Source organism: Eumetopias jubatus, unplaced genomic scaffold (assembly GCF_037043125.1).
Source record: "Eumetopias jubatus isolate StellerSeaLion01/CBP00866 unplaced genomic scaffold, mEumJub1_p1.0 scaffold_7, whole genome shotgun sequence".
Classification (NCBI taxonomy): Eukaryota; Metazoa; Chordata; class Mammalia; order Carnivora; family Otariidae; genus Eumetopias; species Eumetopias jubatus.
Window position 1 is genome coordinate 64,905,343 of NW_028274813.1, and position 26,902 is coordinate 64,932,244.

The 26,902-nt window shown below is 40.9% G+C and overlaps 2 protein-coding genes across 3 annotated transcripts in view; one reads left to right on the plus strand and one right to left on the minus strand.

The window, feature by feature from the left end:
- AP4S1 (adaptor related protein complex 4 subunit sigma 1) overlaps positions 1-18,744 on the minus strand; it is a 41,335-nt gene extending 22,591 nt beyond the window's left edge. Inside the window, exon 1 of the mRNA XM_028114905.2 lies at positions 18,614-18,744. The gene's annotated coding sequence lies outside the window, so the exon portion shown is untranslated. The remainder of the gene's footprint in view (positions 1-18,613) is intronic.
- STRN3 (striatin 3) overlaps positions 18,008-26,902 on the plus strand; it is a 104,240-nt gene continuing 95,345 nt past the window's right edge. For both annotated transcript variants that reach the window (XM_028114903.2, XM_028114904.2), the window contains exon 1: positions 18,008-18,495. In XM_028114903.2, the coding sequence (XP_027970704.1) occupies positions 18,214-18,495 (282 nt within the window). In that variant the 5' untranslated portion in view covers positions 18,008-18,213. The remainder of the gene's footprint in view (positions 18,496-26,902) is intronic.

Below are 26,902 nucleotides of genomic sequence, written 5' to 3' on the forward strand. Positions count from 1 at the left end.
AGCCCTGGCTGGATCCTATAAAAGGGCACTGAAGTGATGTGTTTTGGAATTCATCAGGAGCGTTTCCTGTTGACTCAGTCTAGTTCAGACTTTCCTGGTTTTTGTCCCCTTGATCCAGGGCCTTGGCTCCCATTCTTTCTCTGGCCTTAGTTCTTAGTGGCCTGGCTTGGATTTCTGCAATGTTCCAGGACTTGACCTTTGGTATTTGCCCTCTGGCTGTGACCCTGGAAGCCTTTGGCATCCAGCCCTAACTCCGTTAACTACCTTAGAGTGGCAGTGGAAGATTAAATGAGGTAAATGATGTAATTCTTGTAAAACATTCAACACACTACTTTCATTTCCTCTCTTATTGTGTATTAAACTAGAAAGGAATGCTGATAAGATTATAAGGAAACAGACAGGTATATGTATACACTGTGAGTGGTCCCTTAAATTGTTACAAATATTCTACAGTGTAGACTTGATAGAATTTAACCAAAAAAATCATGAAAATTGTTCTACCATTTAACTCAACCATTTCTGTCTTGGGAATCTATCCTAAGGTATAATTTTAAATCCACAGGCATGAAAATATTTATAGTAACATTATTTATAATAGTGAAAAAATGAAACAAGCTCAGATATTACAAACTGAGAACCAAGTGTTAAATGAACACCAACTTGATATTTTTTAACATTAAAATAAATATTCAATAGACCATAAGAGGCTCTTTTTTTTAAAAAAGATTTATTTATTTATTTATTTGAAAGAGAGAGAATGAGAGAGACAGCACATGAGAATGAGGAGTGTCAGAGGGAGAAGCAGACTCCCCGCTGAGCAGGGAGCCCGATGTGGGACTCGATCCCGAGACTCCAGGATCATGACCTGAGCCGAAGGCAGTCGCTTAACCAACTGAGCCACCCAGGCGCCCTTAGGCATAGGAAACAAACTGAGGGCTGCTGGAGGGGAGGGGGTAGGGGGGTGGGGTAACTGGGTGATGGACATTAAGGAGGGCACATGATGTAATGAGCACTGGGTATTATATAAGACTGATGAATCACTGACCTCTACCTCTGAAACCAATAATACATTATATGTTAATTGAATTTAAACAAAAATTAAAAAAAGAAAATAAATATGCAGACTAGAAGAAAAATGGGAAAATGTAGATACAATAATGTCACCAAATCAGAATACCAAATTCTATACCCACATGGATTACAATTATGTAGAAGCAAGATCTGAATAAAGATTATAGAGACTAGACAGAAATCATACAAAAACAAAAAATAAAACAAACAAGCAAAAAAACAAAAATAGATTAGAAAGATGTACCTTGAAAACATCATGCTAACTGAAAGAAGCCAGTCACAAGGACAATATATTATATGACTCCATTTATATGAAATGTCCAGAATGGGGAAATCTATAGAGAAAGTAAATAGATTAAGGGTTGCCAGGGGATGGGGGTTTGGGATGGGAGGTCTAAGAGGTATAGGGTTGTGATGATGGTTGAACAAATGCGAGTATATAAAAGCCACTGAATTGTACCCTTTAAATAGGTGAATTATATCTCAATAAAGCCTGTTAAAAAAAAAAAGACAGACCAGACAATCTGGAAGAGCTCCCAGTGGCCAAAGCTGGAACAATTTGGACAACAGATAACATAGTATCAGATTATTACCCAAAGTATAAAATAAGTATACATTAGTAGTACTGATTTAAATACATGATTGAAAAAATAAATAACCAGGACAGAAGGATCCCAGGAACAGGTTTCCCCTGCTGTCTGAAAGTAGACTGTTCCTGGGAAACCTTTTCTAAGCCAAAATGGCAATAAAGCAAAGAAGCGATTACTATTAATTTATATGGGGAAAATTTTTCAGCATTCCCAGACACAAAAAAATAACCTCTCTTAGGCTTTTCTGATGCCTTAGCACACATCTTGCTAAGGGATGTACAAAATAAATGGAGAGACAGCACAGACGCTCAGGGACACAGTTCAAAGCTGTGCCAGCTTGATGCTGACATGCTCAGTGCAGGTACCGGGGAAGGAGCTCGGTAGGGTCCCTCTGGCTGCCCCGGGTGCATGCAGCCTCGTGACTGCTCACTGCAAAACAAATGCTCAACACTATTTTTGCTTTTTGCCTTTTCTCAGTAAAAGTGAAAATCCTCTCTGGATTTCTTTCAGTTAATGAAAATGGGTACTAAGTAGGTCTTTCATGAAAGTGAAAGGCTTTCAATAGGAGATACCTGTGTATCTGTTGAGAGGCTCTCCTCCAGGAGGTGGAGCTTAAATTCTCCCGCCCATTCACTGGAGGGTGAGTTGCACTTAGTGATTCACTTCCAAAGGGCGGCATGTGGAAACAGGAAATGGTATCCTCGCAGTAGAGACACCTGGCACACACCACCTTACCCAAGTGATGAAGGCTAACATCATCAGTCCTGTCATGAGGGGATGAGAAGAGTACTTCATCTCTGTGGTATTCTTCCTTAAACCCACAGCCCCATTCTAATCATGAAAATACAGTAGGAAAAAAAAAAACACACCAAAACAAATGAAGGGACATTCTAAAAAATATCCGACCTGTATTTCCCAAAACTGTCAAGATCATGAAAAACAGGGAAGTGTGAGAAACTATCAGACATCAGAGGAGATTAAGGAGATAATGGTGACTACTTGCAATGTGGTATCCTGGAGGGGATCCTGAACACAGAAAGGACATTAATAAAAAATGGGCAAGGGGTGCTTGGCTGGCTCAGTTGGAAGAAAATGCAACTCTTGATCTTGGGGTTGTGAGTTCGAGCCCCACTTTGGGTGTAGAGATTACTTAAAAATAAATAAACTTAAAAAATTTTTGGTGAGGGGCGCCTGGGTCATTCAGTGGCTTAAGCAACGGCCTTTGGCTCAGGTCATGATCCCGGGGTCCCTCGATGGAGCCCAGTGTTGGGCTCTGTGCTCAGCAGGGAGTCTGCTTCTTCCTCTCCTTCTGTGTGTGTACTCTCTCTCTTTCTCTCTCACTCTCGCTCTCTTTCTCAAATAAATAAAATCTTAAAAAAATTTTTTTTGGTGAAACATGAGAATAGTCTGAGTTTAGTTAATAATAATGCTACCCATGTTGGGTTTTTTTAGATTTGATAAATGTACCACGGTGATATGAAACGACATTAGGGGAGATGGGTGAAGATATTCAGAAATTCTCTATACAATCTTTGCAATTCTTTTATAAATCTAAAATTATTCCAAATAAAAAGTTTATTTTTAAAAAAAGGAGAGAGGGGCTCCTGGTTGGCTCAGTTGGAAGAGAATGTGACTCTTGATCTCTGGGTCATGAGTTCAAGCCCCACACTGGGCGTAGAGATTACTTAAATAAAAAACTTTAAGATAAAAAAGGAGAGAGTTATAAGTACTTGTATTAAAGTGAAGAGGGTTTGTTTATTGGTGTGTCTGAGTATATAAGTCTATGTCATATTGGTTATATTAGTTATATTTGGTTATATTGCTTAAATATTGAAGTTTTTTATCAGTATATTATAGATGTTTAGGTATGAGGTTCATTTTTATTAACATTCCCAACAATTACACTTCAGGCTTTCTTATTTTCATTTAGCTAAGAAGCATATTAATTTTAATTGATGAGGGGTGGGTGTGTATCAATGTATACATTCTATAAATAGCTTACTATACCCTTTGGTCAGGCTCTGTTCTTTTTTTTTTAATATTTTATTTATTTATTTGACAGAGAGAGAGAAAGCTAGAGAGGGAACACGAGCAGGGGGAGTGAGAGAGGGAGAAGCAGGCTCCCGGCCGAGCAGGGAGCCCAAAGTGGGGCTCGATCCCAGGACCCTGGGATCATGACCTGAGCTGAAGGCAGACGCTTAACGACTGAGCCACCCAGGCGCCCCAGTCAGGATCTGTTCTGACCTGGATAACCGCTGAACTCCCAGTAATCCTTCAAACACATCACCATTTGGGAACTTTCCCTCTTTTTCCCTAGTTCAGGATTCAGAAAAGCTTTTTCTATAAAAGCCAGGTAGTATTTTAGGCTCTGAGGGCCATATGGTCTCTTTCTCAACTAGTCACTCTGCCCCTGCAGAATGAAAGCAGCCCATACGGTATAAATAATATATAAAGAAATGGGTGTAGCTGTGTTCCAAGAAAACTTTATTTATGAAAGCAGTCAGCAACTGGATTTAGTCTGCAGGCTATAGTTTGCTCTGCTCTAGACCAGTGCTTATCAGACTTAATGAGCACACAAATCGCTTGGGGAACTTAGGAAAATATAGAATCTGATTCAGTAGGTCTGGAGCAGGAACCATACATGGAGTGGCAGAGTATTAAAAGACCCATTAAAGTATATACCTACAAGGTCAGGAAGTTCACCCTTCTCAATATCAAGTCAGACAAAATAACATGAGTTGACTGCTTCCTAGGTACAAGACAGCAAGGCAACAGAGTAAACAGAAACACAACTATTATGGATAATTTCTTTCATTTGGTCATGGATCTTAATCCATAGAATGCTGGATGAGAGGGCAAGCTGTCCTGACATGTCACCCCACAGATCCTCAGGTTCGTTCAGGTGATCTGGCTGGCTGGGTGGCAGCCCCATCCCTCATGGCCTCAGCTGGTCTCTCTCAAAGTTGTACATATATTGGAATACAATGATATTTCCAGGAAGCAGAGAGCCATTCTTTTGTCAAGAATTTACTATAGCTGACTAGAATATTTCATTTAACCTCAAGAAATTACAACAATGCATGTTACATCATACACAAAAATTAACTCAAAATAGATCACAGACCTAAATATAAGAGATAAAACTATAAAACTTTTAATTTTATTAAAAAATTTTATTTTAAGTAGGCTCCACGCCCAGCGTGGGGCTTGAACTCATGACCCTGAGTTCAGTCAGTTAAGTGTGCCACTCTTGATTTCAGCTCAGGTCATAATCATGTTCAGTGGGATCGAGCCTGGCATCAGGCTCTGTGCTGGGTGTGGGGTCTGCTTGGGGTTCTCACTCTTTCTCCCTCTCCCCTCCCACTCATGCTCTCTCTCTCTCAAATAAATAAATCTTTTTTTTTTTTTTTAAAGGGAGAAAATAACAAGTGCTGGCGGGGATGTGGAGACACTGGAACCCCCACGCAGTGTTGGTGGGAAAGTAAATGCTCTGTCACTCTGGAAAATAATTTGGCAGTTTCTTAAAAATTTACACAAATTTACCATATTATCCAGCCATTTTACTTTTTTTAAAAATTTTATTTATTTATTTGACAGAGAGAGAGAGAAGAGCAGGGGGAGCAGCAGAGGGAGAGGGAGAAACAGGCTCTCCGCAGAGCAGAGAGCCCGACACGGGACTCAATCCCATGACCCTGAGATCATGACATGAGCCGAAGGCAGACGCTTAACTGACTGAGCCACCCAGGTGCCCCAGCCATTCTACTTTTAAGTATAAGCCCAAGAGAAACGAAACCATGTCCACAAAGACTTGTACATGAATGTTCATAGAAACATTATTCATAATAACCAAAAAAGTGGAAATAACCCAAATGTCCACCAGCTGATGAATGGATGAACAAAATGTGGTGGATCTACATACAATGGAAAACTACCCAGCAATAAAAGGGAGTAAAATACTCCTACATGCTATGAAATGGATGAAACTTGAAAACATTAAGTGAAAGAAGCCAGATGCAAAATACTACCTATTGTATGATTCCACTAATCTGAAACATCCAGAAAAGACAAATCTATATAGATAGAAAGTCTATCAGTGGGCCAGGTATAATGTAATTAGGGCCAGGAGAGGTTTAGGGGAAAATGGGGATGAGATTTCTTTTTGGGATGATGAAAATCTTCTTTTTGGGGGAGCCTGGATGGTGCAGTTAAGCCTCCACTCATGGTTTCAGCTCAGGTGGTGATCTCAGGGTTGTGAGATCGAGCCCTACATTGGGTATTGAGATTACTTAAAAATAAAATCTTTTAAAAAAATAATAAAATGTTAAATTTCAATCAAGTTCAGGATCTGTGGAAATCCTGAAGTTCCTATTTCTGTAGAAGAGTACTTTAAGAATAAATCTTAATACTGTGGTCTGTCATTTTTCTAGGAATATATCTGAAAGATTTCTAAAGCTTCACATGACTCTAAAATCTTGACCTAAAGCCATTTTGGTAAATTGATCAAAAAAATCTCATCAACTATACTTACCACGGTACACACTGAGTAATGTATATAGGATTGTAGAATCACTATGTTGTACACTTAACACTAATGTAACATTGTATGTCAACTATACTTCAATTACAAAAATTAAAAAAAAAACTCATCATATTCTGGTCCAAGATACAATGTAAATTCATATTAAGTGTGGTTATTTGTAACTTTAAAACATAGAAATAAATCAGAGAGAAGCCGGAAGTTTTACTGAAAAGGGTAGATATTGCATTTTTGGAGATGTTCAGATATCAGACTTCCTATCCTAAATCAGGGGGTGAACTGAAGAATTTTTAAGGTCTTTACAGCATCATGATTCAGGCAGGGGGAGAAAAGTCATACTTCAAAAACTGAGGATGAAGAATTTATATACTATAAATAGACCATTACATTGTCTGAAAGCACTTGTTTTATTTTTATTCATTAGTCGTGTGTGTGTGTGTGTGTGTGTGTGTGTGTGTGTGTGTGTGTGTGTAGTGGGGGACTGATAGATTCTCCATCAGTCATCTGCCAGAGAGGTACTGACTATCAGGTCTGGTGGTGGTAGGAGGTGTGTACAAATTAATGGCTGGAGTTCACACAAGCCTATTATTGTTGCTGTTGATATCTTACCCTCCACTTAGGATAGAAAAGCTGCTTTGGGGTAAATAATGGGACTCAACCTTCCCATTACCACCAATGGAGATAACAATACATATCTTTTGAAATCAAAACAAAGATTTTCTTCTCAAATTATCTTTCTTCTATTGGGTTTTACATCAACGATAATTTATTTTGAAATTTAAAATAACATTAAAATAGGGTACTATTTTACTTTGACAAAACACGGGCATGGGCTAGAAATAGTGAAGAAAACACCACTGTGTGGGTATTCTTACTCTTAATTGTTCGGTTAAAATTAGCCACACAAATTAAATACTTGTGCTTACTGACTAAGAATCTTCATCGAATTTTTGGGCTAACAAAGACATCTAATATCTTAGTTTTAGAGGAGAGAGAGTGGGGAGCAGAGATCTAGCAGTCTCATAGCTGGGATGCTCCCAGAACTTGCTATACTGATGTTACAATGTGTCAATAAGGAGGAACTCCAGAAGATAAGGAGGAGTACTATATATTACTCCCCATTCCTATAAAATGGTCAGTCAAGTTTCCCCACTCAAATGGGAAATATTTCAAACCAGATATTCTGGACTCTCATAAATTTAACTTCTGTATTTCTTAAGTTAGACAGAGGTGTTGTTTTGTTTTTTTTTTTTTACAGATATGCTTTTATTTCAGGAAACTACTCTTTTTTTTTTTTAAGGTTTTATTTATTTGACAGAGACAGACACAGCGAGAGCAGGAACACAAGCAGGGGGAGTGGGAGAGGGAGAAGCAGACTTCCTGCTGAGCAGGGAGCCTGATGCGGGGCTCGATCCCAGGACCCTGGAACCATGACCTGAGCCGAAGGCAGACGCCTAACAACTGAGCCACACAGGTGCCCCAGTTAGACAGATCTTGTTAATTTTTGCTGGGCATCTGATTTCCAAGGAAAACTGTGAAAGCCATACAAAGACAGATTTTTCTTCTATGTCTGTCCTTTTGAAGAGCAGTCATCTAATAACATCACATTAGGATTTGAATGACAGGCCTGTGAGTGCTCTTAAAGTATCAAGTGCAATGTTAGAGGTTTTAAATTCAAATCAAAGTAAAGCAATTTGGAATTAAAATTTGATTTGTGGATGGTTCCTATTTTTTTGTGTCAAAGAAGGAACAAACAAACATCACTGGGATGCAAAAGAATCTCACTTTACGAAAAATATCTCTGAAAAGTTGACTATAAATTGAATTTAAATACAATACTGGAATTATGGAAAATGTTTCTATAAAATAATCATTCCATAATTTATCTGCAACTAATTTGTTTCAATATCGCGAAGTTTTTTTTTAACTCTAACGCTCATATTACTTAAGGAAAAATTAATTACTATTAATTTTTTCTTAAAAAATATTCAAGAAAATCATACTATGAAACTACAGCAATGTATTGAAGTTCTTATTTTAAGAGCTTCTTAATGAAATAAAGTATGTCCTGAGTTAAAATCAAGCATAGCAAAAGCTACATCAGTATTTTCAGGGTCTGAAGATATCACTTGGAAAATTACAGCTCCAATAACAAATTCTTTTTGCAGATCAACACCCTAAAGAGAAGAAGCAATGAAACACAAAAATTACTGCATTAAACTTCAGTCTGGGGATCAACTAACTTACCCAACAGGATCTATTTTTTTTTGTTAGTGACACTACCACCATGAATGTTAATTCAAATGAGTAATTAATACTCCCGATGTTTGATGGTGGTCGTGAAAGACCTTCTCGGCTGTATCCCGAGAGGCAGTATTTGCTCTTTGGAATATGATGTGTGAACGTGATCCAACAGCAACTCATGAAGAGAGATAGTAACAGTAGAAAGCACTAACACAGTACTAACTAGACAGCCAGGTGCTGTTCTGAACATTTTACCTACATTCATTTAATCCTCATAATAGCTCTATGAGTTGGAGACTGTTTTTATCCTCACTTATAGATGTGAATAGTCACTTGCCAAAGGCCACCCAGTAAAATGATGGAGAAAGGACCCGATGCCAGAGAGCCTCTTTCCCTCCAGGTTTGCCTCAAGACTCCAGTATTGCAGTGATGGCCGTTATATGACCAGGGATACACAATTCCACTCCCCATTCACTAGTGTAAATCTAGCTGGGGCCAGTCGTACCCTCTGTGGAAAAGCTTTTACTGGCTAATATGCATATTCTGACAGTTTCAGTCTGACCCTGGAGCATGTTACAAAAGATGCAATTCTAGGAGATTATTTACTTTTTAGTCGATCTCAACATGGAGCCTAAATGCCTCCAAAATGACTCAATCAGATCATGCGAAAATTTAGGACAGTAAAACTCGTATTACTACATTTGCGACAGCATGCTTAACGTTTGTAATTGGACCTAAACTTCCAAAATTCCTACGCCTGATTTGCCCTCTTAGTGAGTTCAGCTAATCTCCCTTTCCACTTCCAATAAATAAAGCATACCCAGAAAATGCTGTCCAAGGCAAGTTTGCAGACACGTATCTGAATATAGTATCATTCTCTTTCAGATCAAATGTCAGGGTAAATGTGGGGCCTTTCAGGTGGCCTGCTTGGCTGCCCTCTACCCAGGAGCACCTTTTGCTTTTCTGAATTTCACAGTAAAGTGTAGCAACATGTTACAGCTCCCGCTGAAAATGTAAATAGGATATTAAAGTTGTCAGACAAGAGCTGGCCCAAATGTTGCCCAAAGGATGTTCATACTTAAATTTATACTCATTTATACCTCACAATCTTTGAAGAGCAAAAATGTCTCGAATACTTAACAGTGGTCAAATAAAGCCATTTCAATATCAGGTTGTAATAAATAACTTTAGGTTAAATAGCAAGCAACTTAAACTTCAAAATGCCAAGAGCGCAGAGATGCAAGGTGATAGCAGCAAGGATGGAAAAAAAAAAATCCAAGTCTATAGGCAACACCTTTACCAAAAACCAGGTGAAAAAAGGTCCCGGAACTCTAGAATGAGTAGAGTCAAACTGCACTTAGCAACAAAAAGGGAGTGACCACAGGGGCGCCTGGGTGGCTCAGTCATTAAGCATCTGCCTTCGGCTCAGGTCATGATCTCAGGGTCCTGGGATCGAGCCCCGCATCGGGCTCCCTGGTTGGCGGGAAGCCTGCTTCTCCCTCTCCCTCTCCCACTCCCCCTGCTTGTGTTCCTTCTCTTGCTGTGTCTCTCTCTGTCAAATAAATAAATAAAATCTTTAAAAAAAAAAAAAAAGGGAGTGACCACAGGGGCACCTGGGTAGCTCAGTTGGCTAAGCATCTGATTTTGGTTCCGGTCATGATCTTGGGGTCTGGGGGTTGAGCCCCGGCTGGAGACCCCAGTCAAGCCCGTGTTCAGTGGGGAGTCTGCTTGTCTCTCTCCCCCTGCCCAACAACCAGCCCCCTCCGCCCCCGGCTCATGCTCTCTCTAATAAATAAAATCTTAAAAAAAAAAAAAAAAAAAAGGCGAGATGACCACAGCTGTGCTGGCAGAAGTGGAGGTTTGAAAATGTGGTCTTGTAAGAGTCAAAAGAGCCAAAGAATCCAGAAATCACCAGCTCATCATGCAAAGGAAGGGGCCCCTCTCCCCACCTTGAAATGAGAGCCCCACAAGTGAATCTAAGAACCACAGTGAGAACTGGGAGCAGGCCTGGCAGGGTCTCTCTTGCCCATGAGTGCAAGGAAAGGTTCCATCCAGGACCTTCTAGTTTAAAGAAAATATGGAGAAGGGAATATGCTAAATAATACCATAAAAATGCAATCAGCCAAATGTGGGAAATTCTATAGGGTAAATAACCTGGTCTCTTCAACAAAATGGCATGACAATGTGGGGATGACAGGAAGGAAAACTAAAAAAGACCTAAAGACATATCAACTAAATGAAATATCTGGATTTTGTTAGGATCCTAATTTGAAGTCACCAACTCCTAAAAAATTTTTTTTGAGACAACTGGGGGAAACCAAATATGGATTGGGGATTAGATTATATTAAAATATTACCATTTACTTTGTAGGTGTGACATTGGTATTGTGGTATGTTTTTTGAAACAAATAATACATTATATGTTAAAAAAAAAAAGAAGATAGCAGGAAAGGAAAAATGAAGGGGGGGAAGTTGGAGGGGGAGCTGAACCATGAGAGATTATGGACTCTGAGAAACAAACTGAGGGTTCTAGAGGGGAGGGGGTGGGGGAATGGGTTAGCTTGGTGATGGGTATTAAAGAGGGCACCTACTGAATGGAGCACTGGGTGTTATACGCAAACAATGAATCATGGAACACTACATCAAAAACTAATGATGTAATGTATGGTGATTAACATAAAAAAAAAGTCCTAATCTGTTACAGATACTTAAGAGAAATGTGTACCAATGAAATAATATGATGTCTGGGATTTACTTTAAAATATTACTGGGCCTGCCACAGGAGTGTGGGGGAGACCATGAATTCTGTTTCAAGGCCTCTTTGAGCTTGTCAAATAATGTCATGAGCAAAGCTCACCCTCTCAAGTTGAAAAATTTAGGGACAAGAAGTTGTAATTGAAATTAAATGGTGGCAGACATGTCCAAAGAATTTTGAGGGATTGGATAGCTTTATGAAACTTGTGATAAATGAACGCATCGAGATGGCAGTCAGTGGGCAACAGAACAATACAAGAAGGTGGTAATATGAGGAAATAGTATCATCATATTTAAGCCTTGGAACAAGTATAAACAAAGGCTTGTTCACCACAGCAATCAATTGCTTCTACCTGTCTCCTCTCCAATAAGCCAGTTTTACGATGATATGAAATTCGGGGCTGCAAATATTTTCATATTAAACTTCTTTATTAAATACATTTTTGTAATAGTAAAAAAATTCTGCAGAAAAAAGGTATAATAGATGAACTAAGAACAGCAAAATCTTTTTTTTAAAGATTTTTTTTTTTTTTTTGACAGAGAGAGAGAGAGAGAGTGAGAGAGGGAACAGAAGCAGGGGGAGTGGGAGAGGGAGAAGCAGGATCTCTGCCAAGCAGGGATCCCGATGTGGGGCTCGATCCCAGGACCCTGGGATCATGACCTGAGCTGAAGGCAGACGCTTAACGACCGAGCCACCCAGGCACCTCAGAACAGCAAAATCTTTTTTTTTTTTTTTTAAGATTTTATTTATTTTTTGACAGAGACACAGAGAGAGAGGGAACACAAGCAGGGGGAGTAGGAGGGGGAGAAGCAAGTTTCCTGCTGAGCAGGGAGCCCAATGCAGGGCTCAGGGCTCTATCCCAGGACCCTGGGATCATGACCTGAGCCGAAGGCAGATGCTTAACCAACTGAGCCACCCAGGCGCCCCAGAACAGCAAAATCTTGATAACTGTTACAAGTGTAGTTCATAAGACTTTGTTTCTATATTTGCATGATTGAATTTTTTTTTTAAGATTTTATTTTTAAGTCATCCCTACACCCAACAGGGGGCTCGAATTTACAACCCTGAGATCAAGAGTTGCATGCCCTATCGACTGAGCCAGCCAGGCGCCCCCATGATTGAAATTTTTCAAAATAAAAAGTTAAATAGAAAAAGTCTATGCACAGCATGATTTAGAATATCCAATTACTATATTAAAACCTATGAAACAAAAGGAGCAAAGGAGAATAGGATTTATTTTAAAATGCTCTAAAGAATTCTTCAATCTTTTTTTGTGGGGTAGTCGTCATGTTCTTCAGGTAAGTCTATTAATAGAAAGACAAAACCATCATTTAAAAACATGTTGTTATAAAAAAAAAAACCACACAAGTTTTTGTGAATTTTTGCCAAATTTAAAACATTCTCCACAGAGAACAGTCTCTAGCATAGATTTCCTAGGGAAAGAGTCTGTGTCTGGTATCATTCTTTTGAACATTCTCCACTGTTGCTCTAACAAGAGACAAACCACATTTCCAAGATTGTTAAATTATTACCTAGGAAAGTTTTGGCAATTTCCCATTCAGTCACATTTTCCAGTCATTTGGTTCTCATATTTATGGACCTGGTTGTTCACTTTTGGCCAACGTCCAGGAGGGACTCTGCTTCAGGCAATTTTTTTCCCCTTCAATTGTGACATCTTTGTGAGTTAGCTATTTATTATACAATACTATCAAAGCATACTGCTTTCTGACTCATATTACCCAGAAGACAATTCAGGAATGAACTTGGACTAGAATTTTATATAGTATGCTGAGTTTCCTAAAGATTTTGGTACCTATTTTTCTATAACCTTTGAAGGTCCTTTTCCTTTTTTTTTCCACACAACATATTATTTGAATAGTTCAAGTGCCCTGCATGTATTTCTACAATTTTCTTAGCCACAGGCAACTGCTGTAATGAGAAGTAGATATCCGATCTTAGTTGGCAGGTTAAACCATGGTGTAGGGCAAGGCTGTCTCCTTTTCTGTTCTATCTACATTACACGGTTCGCTCCTTTGGCTGTTTTGCCAGGGCTTCTCAAAGATCTTCCTCCTTTGTTCTCTATATTTATAAATGTAAACACTACATAAACACTACAAAATTTCCCCAAGTGACTAAATCACCCGCAAATCGCCTAAAAATGACTTCAAAAGTGCAAATGAACGAGAGATAGTGATACTGAGCCACTGATAGGATAGTAGGAGGAATAGTGAAGGGAGACTGTGTTTCCAAATAAACATATACACTCACTGATACGAGTAGGGCCCACTTCCTATTTTACTAAGGGCCTGAGGGGTGACCAGAACTCTTATCTCAGCTTCCTCATCTCCCCATGGAGATAATTGTACCTGTTGCAACCTTTCCACATGATGCAAAAAGATGACTAGATCAGTGTTTGTGAACCAGTTTGAGCTCTTTTTTAGAATGATGTCAGGTTTATAGTCAGCAAGGTGTAAAACTGGATGTACAGGTGAGTAATTACAGGGAGTGATTCAGTTCTCAAAGGCAGGGTCAAAACTCTTTGTACATCAGGTATTGCAATAACTGGGAAGAAGACATCTTAGTGTTAACTACTCCTGACTTATTTAAAAGCCTGGAATTCTTTTTTTTTCTTTTTTTTCAAAGATTTTATTTATTTAATTGACAGAGAGAGAGAGACACACAGAAAGAGAGGGAACACAAGCAGGGGGAGTGGGAGAGGGAGAAGCAGGCTTCCCGCCGAGCAGGGAGCCCGATGCGGGGCTCGATCCCAGAACCCTGGGATCATGACCCGAGCCGAAGGCAGTCACTTAACCAACTGAGCCACCCAGGCGCCCCTAAAAGCCTGGAATTCTTTAACATACCTCTACTGATATAACATACTAACATCAAATATGACAAATCCCTTTTTGGTCAGATAGAATAAGCACACAGGTGTCTAAGGTTAGCTAACAGGAAAGGGAAAAAAACCCTAAAATTCTAAATTTATATTTAATGTGAACAGGTACTCTTGAAGATCATCAGCAGTATACCGAAACTAAGAGAATCAATGGGAGAGGAGGAGCGATGAACAGGACTGATGAAAAGATAGAACAAACAGGAAGTTTCAAAGGTACACTGAAGAGAGGAAATGACTCAGCCATGGTTCCAGGAGGGAGTTCCAGTTAGGTGAGTTGTAGGTGATAATACTACCTGGGAAAGCTCATTACATACAAAGGACAAGATTCTAGAAGCTCACTGCAGAGTGTCCTCAGGAGTCATGGACACAAAGTACAATGACAATAATGTAAAAAATATTCTCACAGAGGAGAAAATCTTGGCATCTTTCTCTTTTAATACTTAGGGTAAAAAGTCAATTATAAAAAACAAAAACAAAATAAAAAGAACTCAGGGTGGTTTCGGTCACTGAACCTTGAAATGGCTGGTATAATGGCAGCAAAAACTAATACTACAAAAAAATTGAGGTGAAGAAAAAATATACCTATTATTCTAGTCTAAATTTCAGTTATTCATCATTTTGTAGAGACTGCACTATAACAGACACTGGGGGTACAGTTGCAAATAAGAGGGGTATGGGTCCTACCTCTCTAACAGGCTGCAAGGCTGCAGATACATGGCTGTGATCTGTGAAGAATATGGCCAAGGATTGCATTATTGGCATTTATAAAACCATGGTGAAAGTGAGTGCAGACATGCTCAAATGGAATTCTTCAAATAGGGAGTACTTCAATTTTTTTTTTAAAGATTTTATTTATTTATTTGAGAGAGAGAGAGAGAGGCAGAAGGAGAGGGAAAAGCAGGCTCCTCACTGAGCAGGGAGCCTGATGTAGGGCTTGATCCCAAGACCCTGGGATCATGACCCGAGTCGAAGGCAGAGAATACTCAAACTGAGTTTTGAATGAAGAAGGGAAGGAAAGCCAATGGGGTAGAGCATGTGCTAAATTCTCATGAAATGAAACAGCATTATGCTCTTGAGGAACCAAAATCAGTGCAGCTTGCCTGGAGAGAAGAATGGATGCCATATTGGTGTGATGGTAGACTAGGCGATAGGGAGGATCTAGAACGTGAAGGATCTTTATATGCTATGCTAAAATTGGGGCTTTATTCTAAATCTGGTGATCACCAAAATATTTTTTTAAAGATTAATTTATTAGAGAGAGGGAGAGAGAACACATAGGGGGAGGCACAGAGGGAGAGACAATCTCCAGCAGACTCTGTACAGTGTGCAGAGCTCCACATGGGCTAAATCTCACGACCCTGAGATCATGACCTGAGCCCAAACCAAGAGTTGAACGTTTAACTGACTGGGCCACCCAGGCCTCCCATCACTAAAATATTTTAAGCAAGGAACAATAGAATCAGATCTGCCTTTTGAAGATCACTCTGGCATCAGTGGTAGCAGGAGGTGGGGGAACAAGTAAGGTGGGAAGGTTTAAACTAACACAACAATAAAGATAATGGAATAGATATGATATAGGTAAGGAATAGAAATGAAATATGTACTGAGAAAGGGATTGGATGTGGGGGTGAGTGAAAGGCAGGTACTACAATGACTGCCAGCTCTCAGGTCTGGATGTAGTGCTGCTTAATAAGATAGGTAATAGAAGAGAAACAGAGTGTTTTTTTGAAGGTGGGTGGGGAGGAAAATAGAAGGATTATCAATCTAGTTTTACTTGAGCTTGAGGTACCAGTGGGAAATATAAGTACACATGTTCTTCTTTTTTTGATGCCAACATAACAGAGATCAATTACACCTGCTCAAACATGTTTCTTGGAGACACATTTTGGAACTTTTTATGTGCTATCAGGCCCCTTAAAAGGGTTTAAAGCAGGTTGTATGTTGGTCAGTATAAAATGGAAAAATAGGGGGCACCTGGGTGGCTCAGTCGTTAAGCGTCTGGCTTCGGCTCAAGTCATGATCCCAGAGTCCTGGGATCGAGCCCCACATCCAGCTCCCTGCTCCACGGGAAGCCTGCCTCTCCCTCTCCCACTCCCCCTGCTTGTGTTCCCTCTCTTGCTGTGTGTGTCTCTCTCTGTCAAATAAATAAATAAAAATCTTAAAAAAATAAACAAAATGGAAAAAGAGTACTTAATAATATGGAGAAACAGTTCCTAATAATATGTGACCTAAGATCTCATTTCATATACAAATAAAATATGGCAGCATGGGTAACACGTCCAATCTGCTCTCCATTAAACATAATAATAGTAAAGCAGACATGTTAAAATAAGATGTACTATTTTTATCTTTTTGAAATTATACCTTGAGTGGTCTTGTATATCACATAGTGAAAACTTTATTGGTAGTAGAGAAGAAAAAAAATTAATGCAATCAATTATATGTGCAATTTTCCTGCATGGCTGTAATTATTGAACCTTTTTTCCTTATTATATTGTTAAACATTTTTGTCCTATTTTTCAAACAAGTGGTTATTAGCTATATTAACTTTCTTTAGAAACGTACTAGTTCATTAAGAATGTTTCTTGGCAACCTAGGGCGCCTGGGTGGCTCAAATGGTTAAGCATCTGCCTTCGGCTCAGGTCACGATCCTGGGGTCCTGGGATCGAATCCCGCATCGGGCTCCCTGCTCCTTGGGAGCCTGTTTCTCCCTCTGCTTCTCTTTCTCTCTCTCTCCCCCTCTGTCTCTCATGAATAAACAAATAAAATCTTAAAAAATATATATATAAAAAAAGAATGTTTCTTGGCAACCTAAGCACATAAAAAGACACACTATGGTACTTAAAAGATTAAACGTGTCTTTTAGGTGTATATTATATTCATTCAAACACCATTTAATGACCCAGGAAAACATCTTTGCAGCTGTTCATCTAGGATTTTACGTGTATTCACGATGCTTTTATTTTCTGTTTCCATCAAAAGATTCTGCTATGAATCCTATTTGTGAGCCCATTCATTCTAAAACACCGAATTGTTAGTCTAACAAGTCTCCTTCAAAGGTATCTTTCTCTCTTCGCACCATTGCCAAGATCTAAAGTTTTTCACTTTCCCTTTTCCCAAGAAAAAATGAAAACATTCACTCCTGCTCCAACTGCCCCCCCCCCACAAACAACCCACTCCAGAAGAGTAAAGAAGAGGGGAGGCAAAGTGGAACAAGCTGAGACCGGCAACGGAGAGCACAGAATAAGGACCGAAGTCCGGGCTTGAAACGGAGACCGGGGATCAGCCACCAATGTCCGGAAGGATCTGGGCAATATGCCAAAAGAGAACATCCCCAAAGCCTCAGGAGTTGACTCGTGCTAAGAAACCAGCGAAAGAGCGAGTGACAAGCAGAGAAAGAGGCCCGACCCTCTGGGACATCCTGAAACACGCAAGGAATGCGAAAGAAACGTCAGGAATCCGGGACCGGCTGCGGCCGGCCGGAGCGCCCAGCCTGGTTAAAACAGCTCAGAAGGGAGGCATGCTGCTGAGACCCTTGCGTGGGGAACGGCGTTCGTGGGGTTGGTGACTGAGCAAGGAGAACTGATTGTTGGGAGCTAAAGACCGACCGGCTCCCAAAAGTTAAGAGTCGGTGGGCCACGGTCCAGTAACCGCAGCGAGACACCCGGAGCAAGTTGGAAGGAGGGCCTAGGGGCGGGGCCAGAAAGCCAACCCCGCCTCAAGTACCCTTACTGAGTCCTCAGTACGCCTGCGTATGGTGAGGCCTCACTCTATTTGGCTGCTAGGCGTGCGGCGGCAGCGGCGTTCTCTACCCGGCATGCTGCGCGGGAGTGACGGCCCTACGTCTATCCCCTTCCCAACCCTGCCCCCTTTCCCCCCCTCCCAACGCGGCCCCCCCTTCCCTAAAGTGAGTGAGTGAGACGGGCAGATGGAGGAGGGACTGTAATGGCGGCGACCGGCAGCTCCCTGCTCTGACCCACGGCAAGCATACAGCAACGACCCCCTCGTCGCCCCTCTTCCTGCCGGCCTTCGCCCCGCCGCCAGCGCGGGGCCACCCTCCCCGGCCCTTCCCCCAGCCGTCGGCTTCTCGCCCTGCGCCCCGGCCGGGGCCCCACACACAATGGACGAGCTCGCCGGAGGCGGTGGTGGAGGCCCGGGGATGGCGGCCCCTCCAAGGCAGCAGCAGGGACCTGGGGGGAACATGAGCCTTTCGCCAGGGGGGAATGGAGCGGCGGGCGGCGGGGGTCCTCCAGCCGCCGAGGGAGCGGGTCCCGCAGCAGGCCCGGAGCTGTCCCGGCCGCAGCAGTACACTATCCCGGGGATCCTGCACTACATCCAGCACGAGTGGGCTCGGTTCGAGATGGAGCGGGCGCACTGGGAGGTGGAGCGGGCCGAACTGCAGGTACCTCGCTGGGGTCGGTGTGCGGGACAGCTGCGGCGACAGGGTTCCCGGCCGGGGGGGTGGGGCCGGGACTCCCCTCTGTCGGAGCCCCGGGCCTTGAGGGCCGAGGGGAACCTACCTGTGCAGCTCTGGGGGCGATAGTCCTGCCTGCGGTTCTGGCGACGGCTCTTCCGTGAGCCCCCCTCCCCCTTTCCCGCAGAAGCTTGTTCCCCAACCCTTAGTAGCTGCGCGGTGCGGGCTTCCTTGGGGCAGCCATTTTGACTTTTAGTATGGCGTCTGCGGGGGCTCCTCTGGAGGCGGCCTGCTGGGCCTCCGGGGCTTGGGGCTAAACTCTCTGTGGGAGCGTCCGGCGTGGGGTTATTGGGCATTAAGCCTACTTTTGATTGTGCCTGTTGAGATGGAGAGCCAGAGGAGAGGGTCTGGGATGGGCATTTTATTACGTTTTCCCTCATCACCCCCCCCATCCGATTTGGCATTTTTGGCCACCTCTCTCGGAGTTGGTACGCACTTGCCCCTTGACAGCCACGCTTCTTTGCAGGGCTGCTACCAAGCATAATGTCTTGCTGCTCACTTGTGAAGTTTTCATTTCCTACCGCCAACTTTAAGTACCTTCTTACCTGGGATGCTGCCTTAGTCACTTAGGTTCTCTTTCAGTTCTTCCTAAGCGACTGACTCATCAGTGTTTCTCTAAATTGAAATTTTCTTTTTAGAGTACCCTTCACTGGGCTTCCAGCCCTTTCTTTATCCGTAAAAGGCTAAACCAGAGTATCTGTGCTGTATTTATGAAACGACTGAGGAAAGATTTCATATTAGCTTGAAGTAAAACGTACTTGTCTCGCGTTACTGACTCGGGAAGCAAAGTTAAATATCCTCAGAACCCTTTATAATTGGGCCTTATTTGATCTTTTTAAGGTGAAACTTTGATAAGCTGATTTACCTAACTTTTGGAAGGTGTTGGTAGTTGAAGAGCTCATATCTTGGATTTCAGAATGGCTACATCTTTTTAAGAGGATTGTTCAACTCTTGGGTATTTGTGTTTATTTTTAAATCCCTTTCCAGGGCAAATTTAGGCTTAGAAGACAAGAGCATGCATCCAAATAGTGTCCCACCTGTTCTTCACACTGGTATATATTTAGAATGTAAGCAATAGTGTTCACTGATATATGTATGTCATATATGCCTATGGTGAGTAATTGGGAAAATAGTGTTGCAAGAAGGAAGATTGGATTAACTTGGGGTGTCTTCAAGCAAATATATACCTTATTTAAAAAAGATTTTATTTATTTAGCAGAGAGAGACACAGCAAGAGCGGGAACACAAGCTCGGGGAGTGGGAGAGGGGGAGAAGCAGGCTTCCTGCGGAGACCATGACCTGAGCCAAAGGCAGTCGCTTAACGACTGAGCCACCCAGGCACCCCTCAAATATATATACTTTAGTTTAATTTTGAATTAGGAAACTTTTATTTGATTCTACAAAGTTGGTGAAGCTAAACTTTTAAAAAGTAAGGATGTTTATATATCTTGACACTTAAGTCTTCAAAAAAATTAATTATAAATTATCCCGTTAGTCAATTCAGTGTTTTAGAATTGTGCTTTGATATACTATTGGACTTTTATTTATTTTTTTATTTTTATTTTTTTAAGATTTTATTTATTTGACAGAGAGAGACAGCGAGAGAGGGAACACAGGCAGGGGGAGTGGGAGAGGGAGAAGCAGGCCTCCCACTGAGCAGGGAGCCTGATGCGGGACTCCATCCCAGGACCCTAGGATCACGACCTGAGCCAAAGGCAGACGCCCAACAACTGAGCCACCCAGGCGCCCTATTTTTTTATTTTTTAAAATTTATTAGAGAGAAAGCATGAGCAGGGCAGAGGGAGAGGGAGAAGCAGACTCCCCACTGAGCAAGGAGCCCGATGCAGGACTTGATCCCAGGACTCTGGGATCATGACCTGAGCCAAAGGCAGACACTCAACCGCCTGAGCCACCCAGGTGCCCCACTGTTGGACTTTTTTAAAAAATACAACTTTCAAAAAGCTTGTATCAGAATTGTGTATTGTTTCTTTTAACTTGTGTATAGTCTGTTTTAAAATATCTGGGATTTATAGAGTTCTGTTGATAACTTTTTACTACACCATGTTGCAAACTTAATATTCTGTGTGAATGAAGATAGTAAGACAATTATTTTTAAAAAATTGCATTTATACATGCACTGAGTCTTGTACTAAGTAAATAATACCTCACCAGACCCTGGATAATAGTGTCTTACGACCTTTGCACTGTTGTATGATAGCTTGGATTTTAACACTTTGCAGGTTAACAATGAATTAGTCATTTATAAGCTTCACTAATTTAAGTATCTGAGAAAATGTCTTGTGTCTAAATTAAAATCTATACATTAATGAGGTCTGTATGTCTGCCTTAGCTCCTTCTTTCCCTTATAGTTCTCCTCTCTGCGATTAACAGTGAAATCTTTTAAGGAAGATTCCTTTTGCTTGTTTGCTTTCCAATTGATCTGCTATTGGCATATTAGTTCTGATAAAGCTGATCTAAGCTTTTTTTGTTTGCTTATTTTTAACAAGTTCTACAGTGTTTCTAGACTCTTACTTTTTTCCAGGGATTTTCGTTATTTCATGCTGATTCTTTGAAATGGAATGTTCATGATTCTGTTTGTATGTTTTCTACGTATTTCTCTAAAATATTTTATTGGGGTACTTAGTTAATAGGGTTTCAGGTTTGTTTCTGGAATATTGAATTTGCTTTAGGTACCTTCAGTCTTTAATAAGATTGCTTGTGAGATGCACATTTAAAAATGATGTGTCAAGGGGCGCCTGGCTGGCTCAGTTGGTAGAGCATGCAGCTCTTGATCTCCAGGTTGTAAGTTCGATCCCCACATTGGGTGTAGAGATTATTTAAAAAAAATAAAATCTTAAGGAAAATATATGTGTCAAATAAAAAATTTATTAGGGTTTAAGTGAAGTGTCAGTGGATCTTAACTGTAAACTTTAACTTATTTTTAAGAATGATCACAAATAAGAAAGCTTAAATATTATTGTATACAGCCTTGGGTTACTGTTGATGTGTAGATGAACAGTGACTCAGAAATATTCAGTATTGGGCGCCTGGGTGGCTCAGTCAGTTAAGCGTCTGCCTTTGGCTCAGGTCATGATCCCAGGGTCCTGGGATCGAGTCCCACATCGGGCTCCTTACTCGATAGGGAGCCTGCTTCTCTCCCTCTGCCTGCTCCCCCTGCTTGTGCGCACGCTTTCTCTCTCTCTCTCTCTCTCTGTCAAATAAATAAGTAAAATATTTAAAAAAAAATTCAGTATTAGAACTGTTTAATAATGAATATGAAGAGGTTAGGGTATACCCAATTTTGATGTAAAATTTCAGTATGGAATCCTATTTTCCCTGGCTTTGGAAAGGATTTTTATTTTTTTATTTTAAGTAGGCTTCACACCCAACTTGGGGCTTGACCTCATGACCCTGAGATCAAGAGTTGCATGCTCTACCAACTAAGCCAGCCAGGCGCCCTTGGAAAGGATTTTAAATTGGAATTTTGCAGTATGGTTCTGTTCTCTGTAAAAGGAATTTTGGGTAAAGATCTGTCTTAGAAACGTGGAACTAAACCAGAGGATCATGTCTTAATGCTTTTATCTTCATGTTGTTAACTTAACCTGGGGCTCAGGTAAAGCTTTAGTAGTGAGGCTCTAGGACAGTGATTCCTAAATGAGAATGCTACTCAGAATCACTTGTAAAACTTTTGAAAATATGCAGGCCTCTGCCTCATCCTCCAGAGATTTGGATTAATTTGGTCTAGGACTTGGAAAAAATGGACTGTTTTTGTGATTTTGGCAATTCACGTTATATAAAAATTATAACTTCCATTTAATTAGCACTACAACCTTATGAGGTAGGTATTGTTCCTATTTTACAGATGAGGAGATAAACTTAGGTGAAATAACTTTGTCAAGGTCACTCACCTATGAAGTGTTACAGTTGAGATTTGAACCCCAGTTTGAATCCAAAGCTTGTGGTCTTATTACCATTCTTGTAACCATTGTATTATATTGTCGTCTTACCATTTTTTGTAGAAATGGAATTTGACTTGTAATTCTTTGTCTACCATTATGTGGCACACTAGGACGTTTCAGCAAAGTTATTGAGCTCGCATTGTGTGCCAGGTCTAGTTTATGTATATTGCAGATATGTCCTATTTTTCTCTGTAGTCGTATGCACTTAGGGTATACACAAAATGCTTGTCAACTATAAAAATATGGCACAGATATTACATAGAAATGTAGTACAGGAGTTTGTGTTCTAAAACTGTTAATTGTTTTTTTTTTTTTTAGATTTTATTTATTTATTCGACAGAGAGAGAGAGAAAGAGACAGAGAAGGAACACAAGCAGGGGAAGTGGGAGAGGGAGAAGCAGTCTTCCTGCCGAGCAGGGGGCCCGATGCGGGGCTCAGTCCCAGGACCCTGGGATCATGACATGAGTCGAAGGCAGATGCTTAACAACTGAGCCAGCCAGGCGCCCCCCTAAAACTATTAATTGAACAAATGTAAAAATTTTAATTAGTGTTTTTGTTTGCACACTCTGGCATACTGATTTGTCATAACATGACAGATGTTGCCACCTAAAGACCTTAAAAGATAATTCGCTTAAGCATAACTTGATTTCTTCATTTTTAAGAGGAAAACTAACAGTTTACTCTGCATTATTACAACATTTTTATGAATCTACTGTGAAAATACAAAAGTAAGAACAGTATGGTAATTTTTTGATTTATTTATTAGAGAGAGAGAAAACAAGAAGGGGGAGGGTCAGGGAGAAGTAGGCTCCCCACTGTGGGGAGCTTTATGCGGGGTTCAGTCCTGAGACTGTGGGACTCTGGGATCATGACCTGAGTCGAAGGTAGACACTTAACCAACTGAGCCACCCTCATTGACTGTTTCTTAGAGCAATTTTAGGTTTACAGCAAAATTGAGGAGAAGATACAGACACTTCCCACATAATCTCTCCCCGACCATACCCCTGCTAGCTTGGTGTATTCGTTGTAACCGATGAACCAACGTTGACCCATTATTATCAACCAGAGCCCATAGTTTACATTAAGGTTCACCCTTTGTCTTGTATGTTCTTTTTTTTTTTTTTTTTTAAGATTTTAAAGATTTGTTGTTGTTTTTGTTGTTTTTAAAGATTGATTTATTTGAGAGGGAGAGAGAGTGCCCGAGGGAGCTCGAGCACCAGCAGGGGGAGGGGCAGGGGGGCAGTGGACTTCCCACTGAGCAGGGAGCCCAGTGCAGGCTGGAACCTGATAGTCTAGAATCATGACCTGAGCCAAAGGCAGACGCTTAACCGACTGAGCCACCCAGGTGCCCCTGTTCTTTGGTTTTTGACAACAGTATAAGGACTTGTATGTACCTTTATAGCATACAGAATAGTTTTACTGCCCTGAAAATTCCGTGTTCCACCTTTTCTTCCTCCCTCTCCCCAAACCCTAGGAAGCTAGTGTGCTTTCACTGTCTTCCATAGTTTTACTTTCTCCAGAATGTCAGATTGTCCAGAATGAACACTTAGTGTTCATTTAAGGTTCCTTAAATGTCTTTTTGTGGCTTGGTCTTTTTAGTGCTGAATAATATATTCCATTGCACTACATTTATTTGTCCACTTTTTGTTTTTAAGATTTCATTTTTCAGTAATTTCTTCACCCATCGTTGGGCTTGAACTTAAAACCCCGAGATCAAGAGTCACATGCTCCACTGACTGAGCCAGTCAGGTGCTCCTGTGTCTACCTATTGAAGGATGTCATTGCTGTTCCAAGATTTGGCAATTATGGATAAACATTCATGTGCAGATTTTTGTGTGGACCTAAGTTTTCAAGTAGTTTACGTAAATACCAGAGAGCTCGCTTGCTGGATTGTATAATAAGGGTATGTTTAATACTGCCAAACAGTCTTTCAAAGTGCTGTACCTTTTTTGCCTTCCCACCAGCAATGAATGAGAGAATTCTTGTGCCACATCCTTGTCAGCATTTGATGTTGTCAGTGTTTTGGATGTTAGCCACTCTAATAGGTTGTAGTGGTATCCTGCTTTAATTTGCAATTCCCTAATATCATAGTCTAGAGCATCTTTTCATATGCTTATTTTTCACTGTATATTTTTGGTGAGGTGTCTGCTCAGATCTTTTACCTGTTTTTAAATTGTATTCTCTATTCTCTTCTTCTTGGCATTTTGTTTTTGAATGGAATGATGTTGGACCAGTGAGTAGCTGTTCAGTAAATAGCAGCCACACTATAACTTAGAACACTTATTACATATTTACCTTAAAATGTTCTTTAATGGCTTAGTCTAAAGGAATAATTGTTTTTTTTTAAGATTTTATTTATTTATTATAGAGGGGGAGAGAGCACGCACACGCGAGGGAGCACGAGCACGGGGAGAGGGACAGGGAGAAGCAGACACCCCGCTGAGCAGGGAGCCTGACATGGGGCTCGATTGATCCCAGGGCCTGGGATCATGACTTCGGTTGAAGGCAGACGCTTAACCTCCTGAGCCACCCTGGCATTCCCAGGAATGACTAATTGTAATATCACGTTACCTTTGGCTTTACAGCTACCAAAGGTAAAGATTAAATTTATTTTATCTGGAGATACTTGTAAAGTCTCTAATTGTAAGATAGGGAGTCCTGTGGTGCCTCCCAAACCTAGTTAATGATCATAATCACCTGGGATGCTTTAAAAATACAGATTCCCATATTTCATCCCTCGTCATTGTGATTAAGGAGTCTGAGGTGGAATCTTTTGTTTTTAAAATACATACCTAGTAATTCTGATTGTCAGCCAGGTTTGGGAACCAGCGTGATCAAAGGTTATTAATAATTTGTATAATCCATTTTTCTAACTGCTTTCCCTTCAAAATCTTCATTCCTCTATTGATATTTATTAACTTTTTTTGAGATTTTATTTATTTATTTGACAGAGGCAAAGCGAGAGAGGGAACACAAGCAGGGCGAGTGGGAGAGGGAGAAGCAGGCTTCCCACAGAGCAGGGAGCCCGATGGAGGGCTCAATCCCAGGATCCTGGGATCATGACCCAAGCCGAAGGCAGACGCTTAACGACTGAGCCACCCAGGCACCCCTATTTATTTAATTTTTAATGATTTTCGGGGCACCTGGGTGGCTCAGTCATTAAGCATCTGCTTTGGCTCGGGTCATGATCCCGGGGTCCTGGGATCGAGCCCCTTCATCGGGCTCTGCTCGGTGGGAAGCCTGCTTCTCCCTCTTCCACTCCGCCTGCTTGTGTTCCCTCTCTCACTGTCTCTCTCTCTCTCTGTCAAATAAATAAATAAAATCTTTAAAAATGTTTTTTCATTTGACGGGGAGAGAGAGAGAGAGCCCCCTTGTGAGCATGCACAAGCAGGGGGAGAGGGAGAGGGAGAAGCAGGCTTCCCTCGGCTCAGGAAGTCCAATGAAGGGGTTCGATCCCAGAACCCTGGGATCATGACCTGAGCCACCCAGGCGCCCCTTCTATTGATATTTTAAACTTTAGCAATATGTCACTCTCTTTTCTGCACTCAAAGTGACTTGCACTCTGTGTGGCTACATTGTTGCACTTCTATTTTTTATTGTTATTTTCACTTTTCTGCTTTTCCAGTACATTGAAGCTATTTAACAGGAGTTTACTGATTTGGAATATGCTATCAATTGTTGGATTTGATGGAAACATACTGTGGTATTTGATTATATAGATCAAAACTACATGTCCATAAAAGAACTATGAATAATAACATCTAACATTTAATCAGTTTTCTGTGTGCTGGGAATCATTCTAACTTTCATACCATGCCATAGGTACAGTTATTTCCATTTTAGAGAGAAGGAAACATGGGCAATAGGTTAAATAACTTGCTCAACATAAAACAGTGGGTAATGAAGTCAGGAGCTGCTGAGTTACTTTTGAGCAATGTGTTATGCCCTTTTAAATTAATAGCAGTACCTACTGTTCATTTGGACCACCTGAGTGGTAAGGAATTGTAAACAAATGACTAATGGATAGGCTCAGTGTGACAAGATGTAAAAAACTATAACTGAAGCTGTTATAAATTTGTAGTGAAATTTTGGATCATCTTCAGACAGACTTTGTAAAATGGCTTCTAAAATTCTTATTAAGCAGTTTCAGACTTTTTAAAATAAGTAATGCATGGTTCAAAATTAAGTCTCTTAACCATAAGCCTGTCCACCCTTGGTCCCACATTAGCAACTACTTTTATTAGTACTATATGTATTCTTTTTTATTTTTATTTTTTTAAAGATTTTATTTATTTGACAGAGACACAGCGAGAGGGGGAACACAAGCAGGGGGAGTGGGAGAGGGAGAAGCAGGCCTCTCGCTGAGCAGGGAGCCT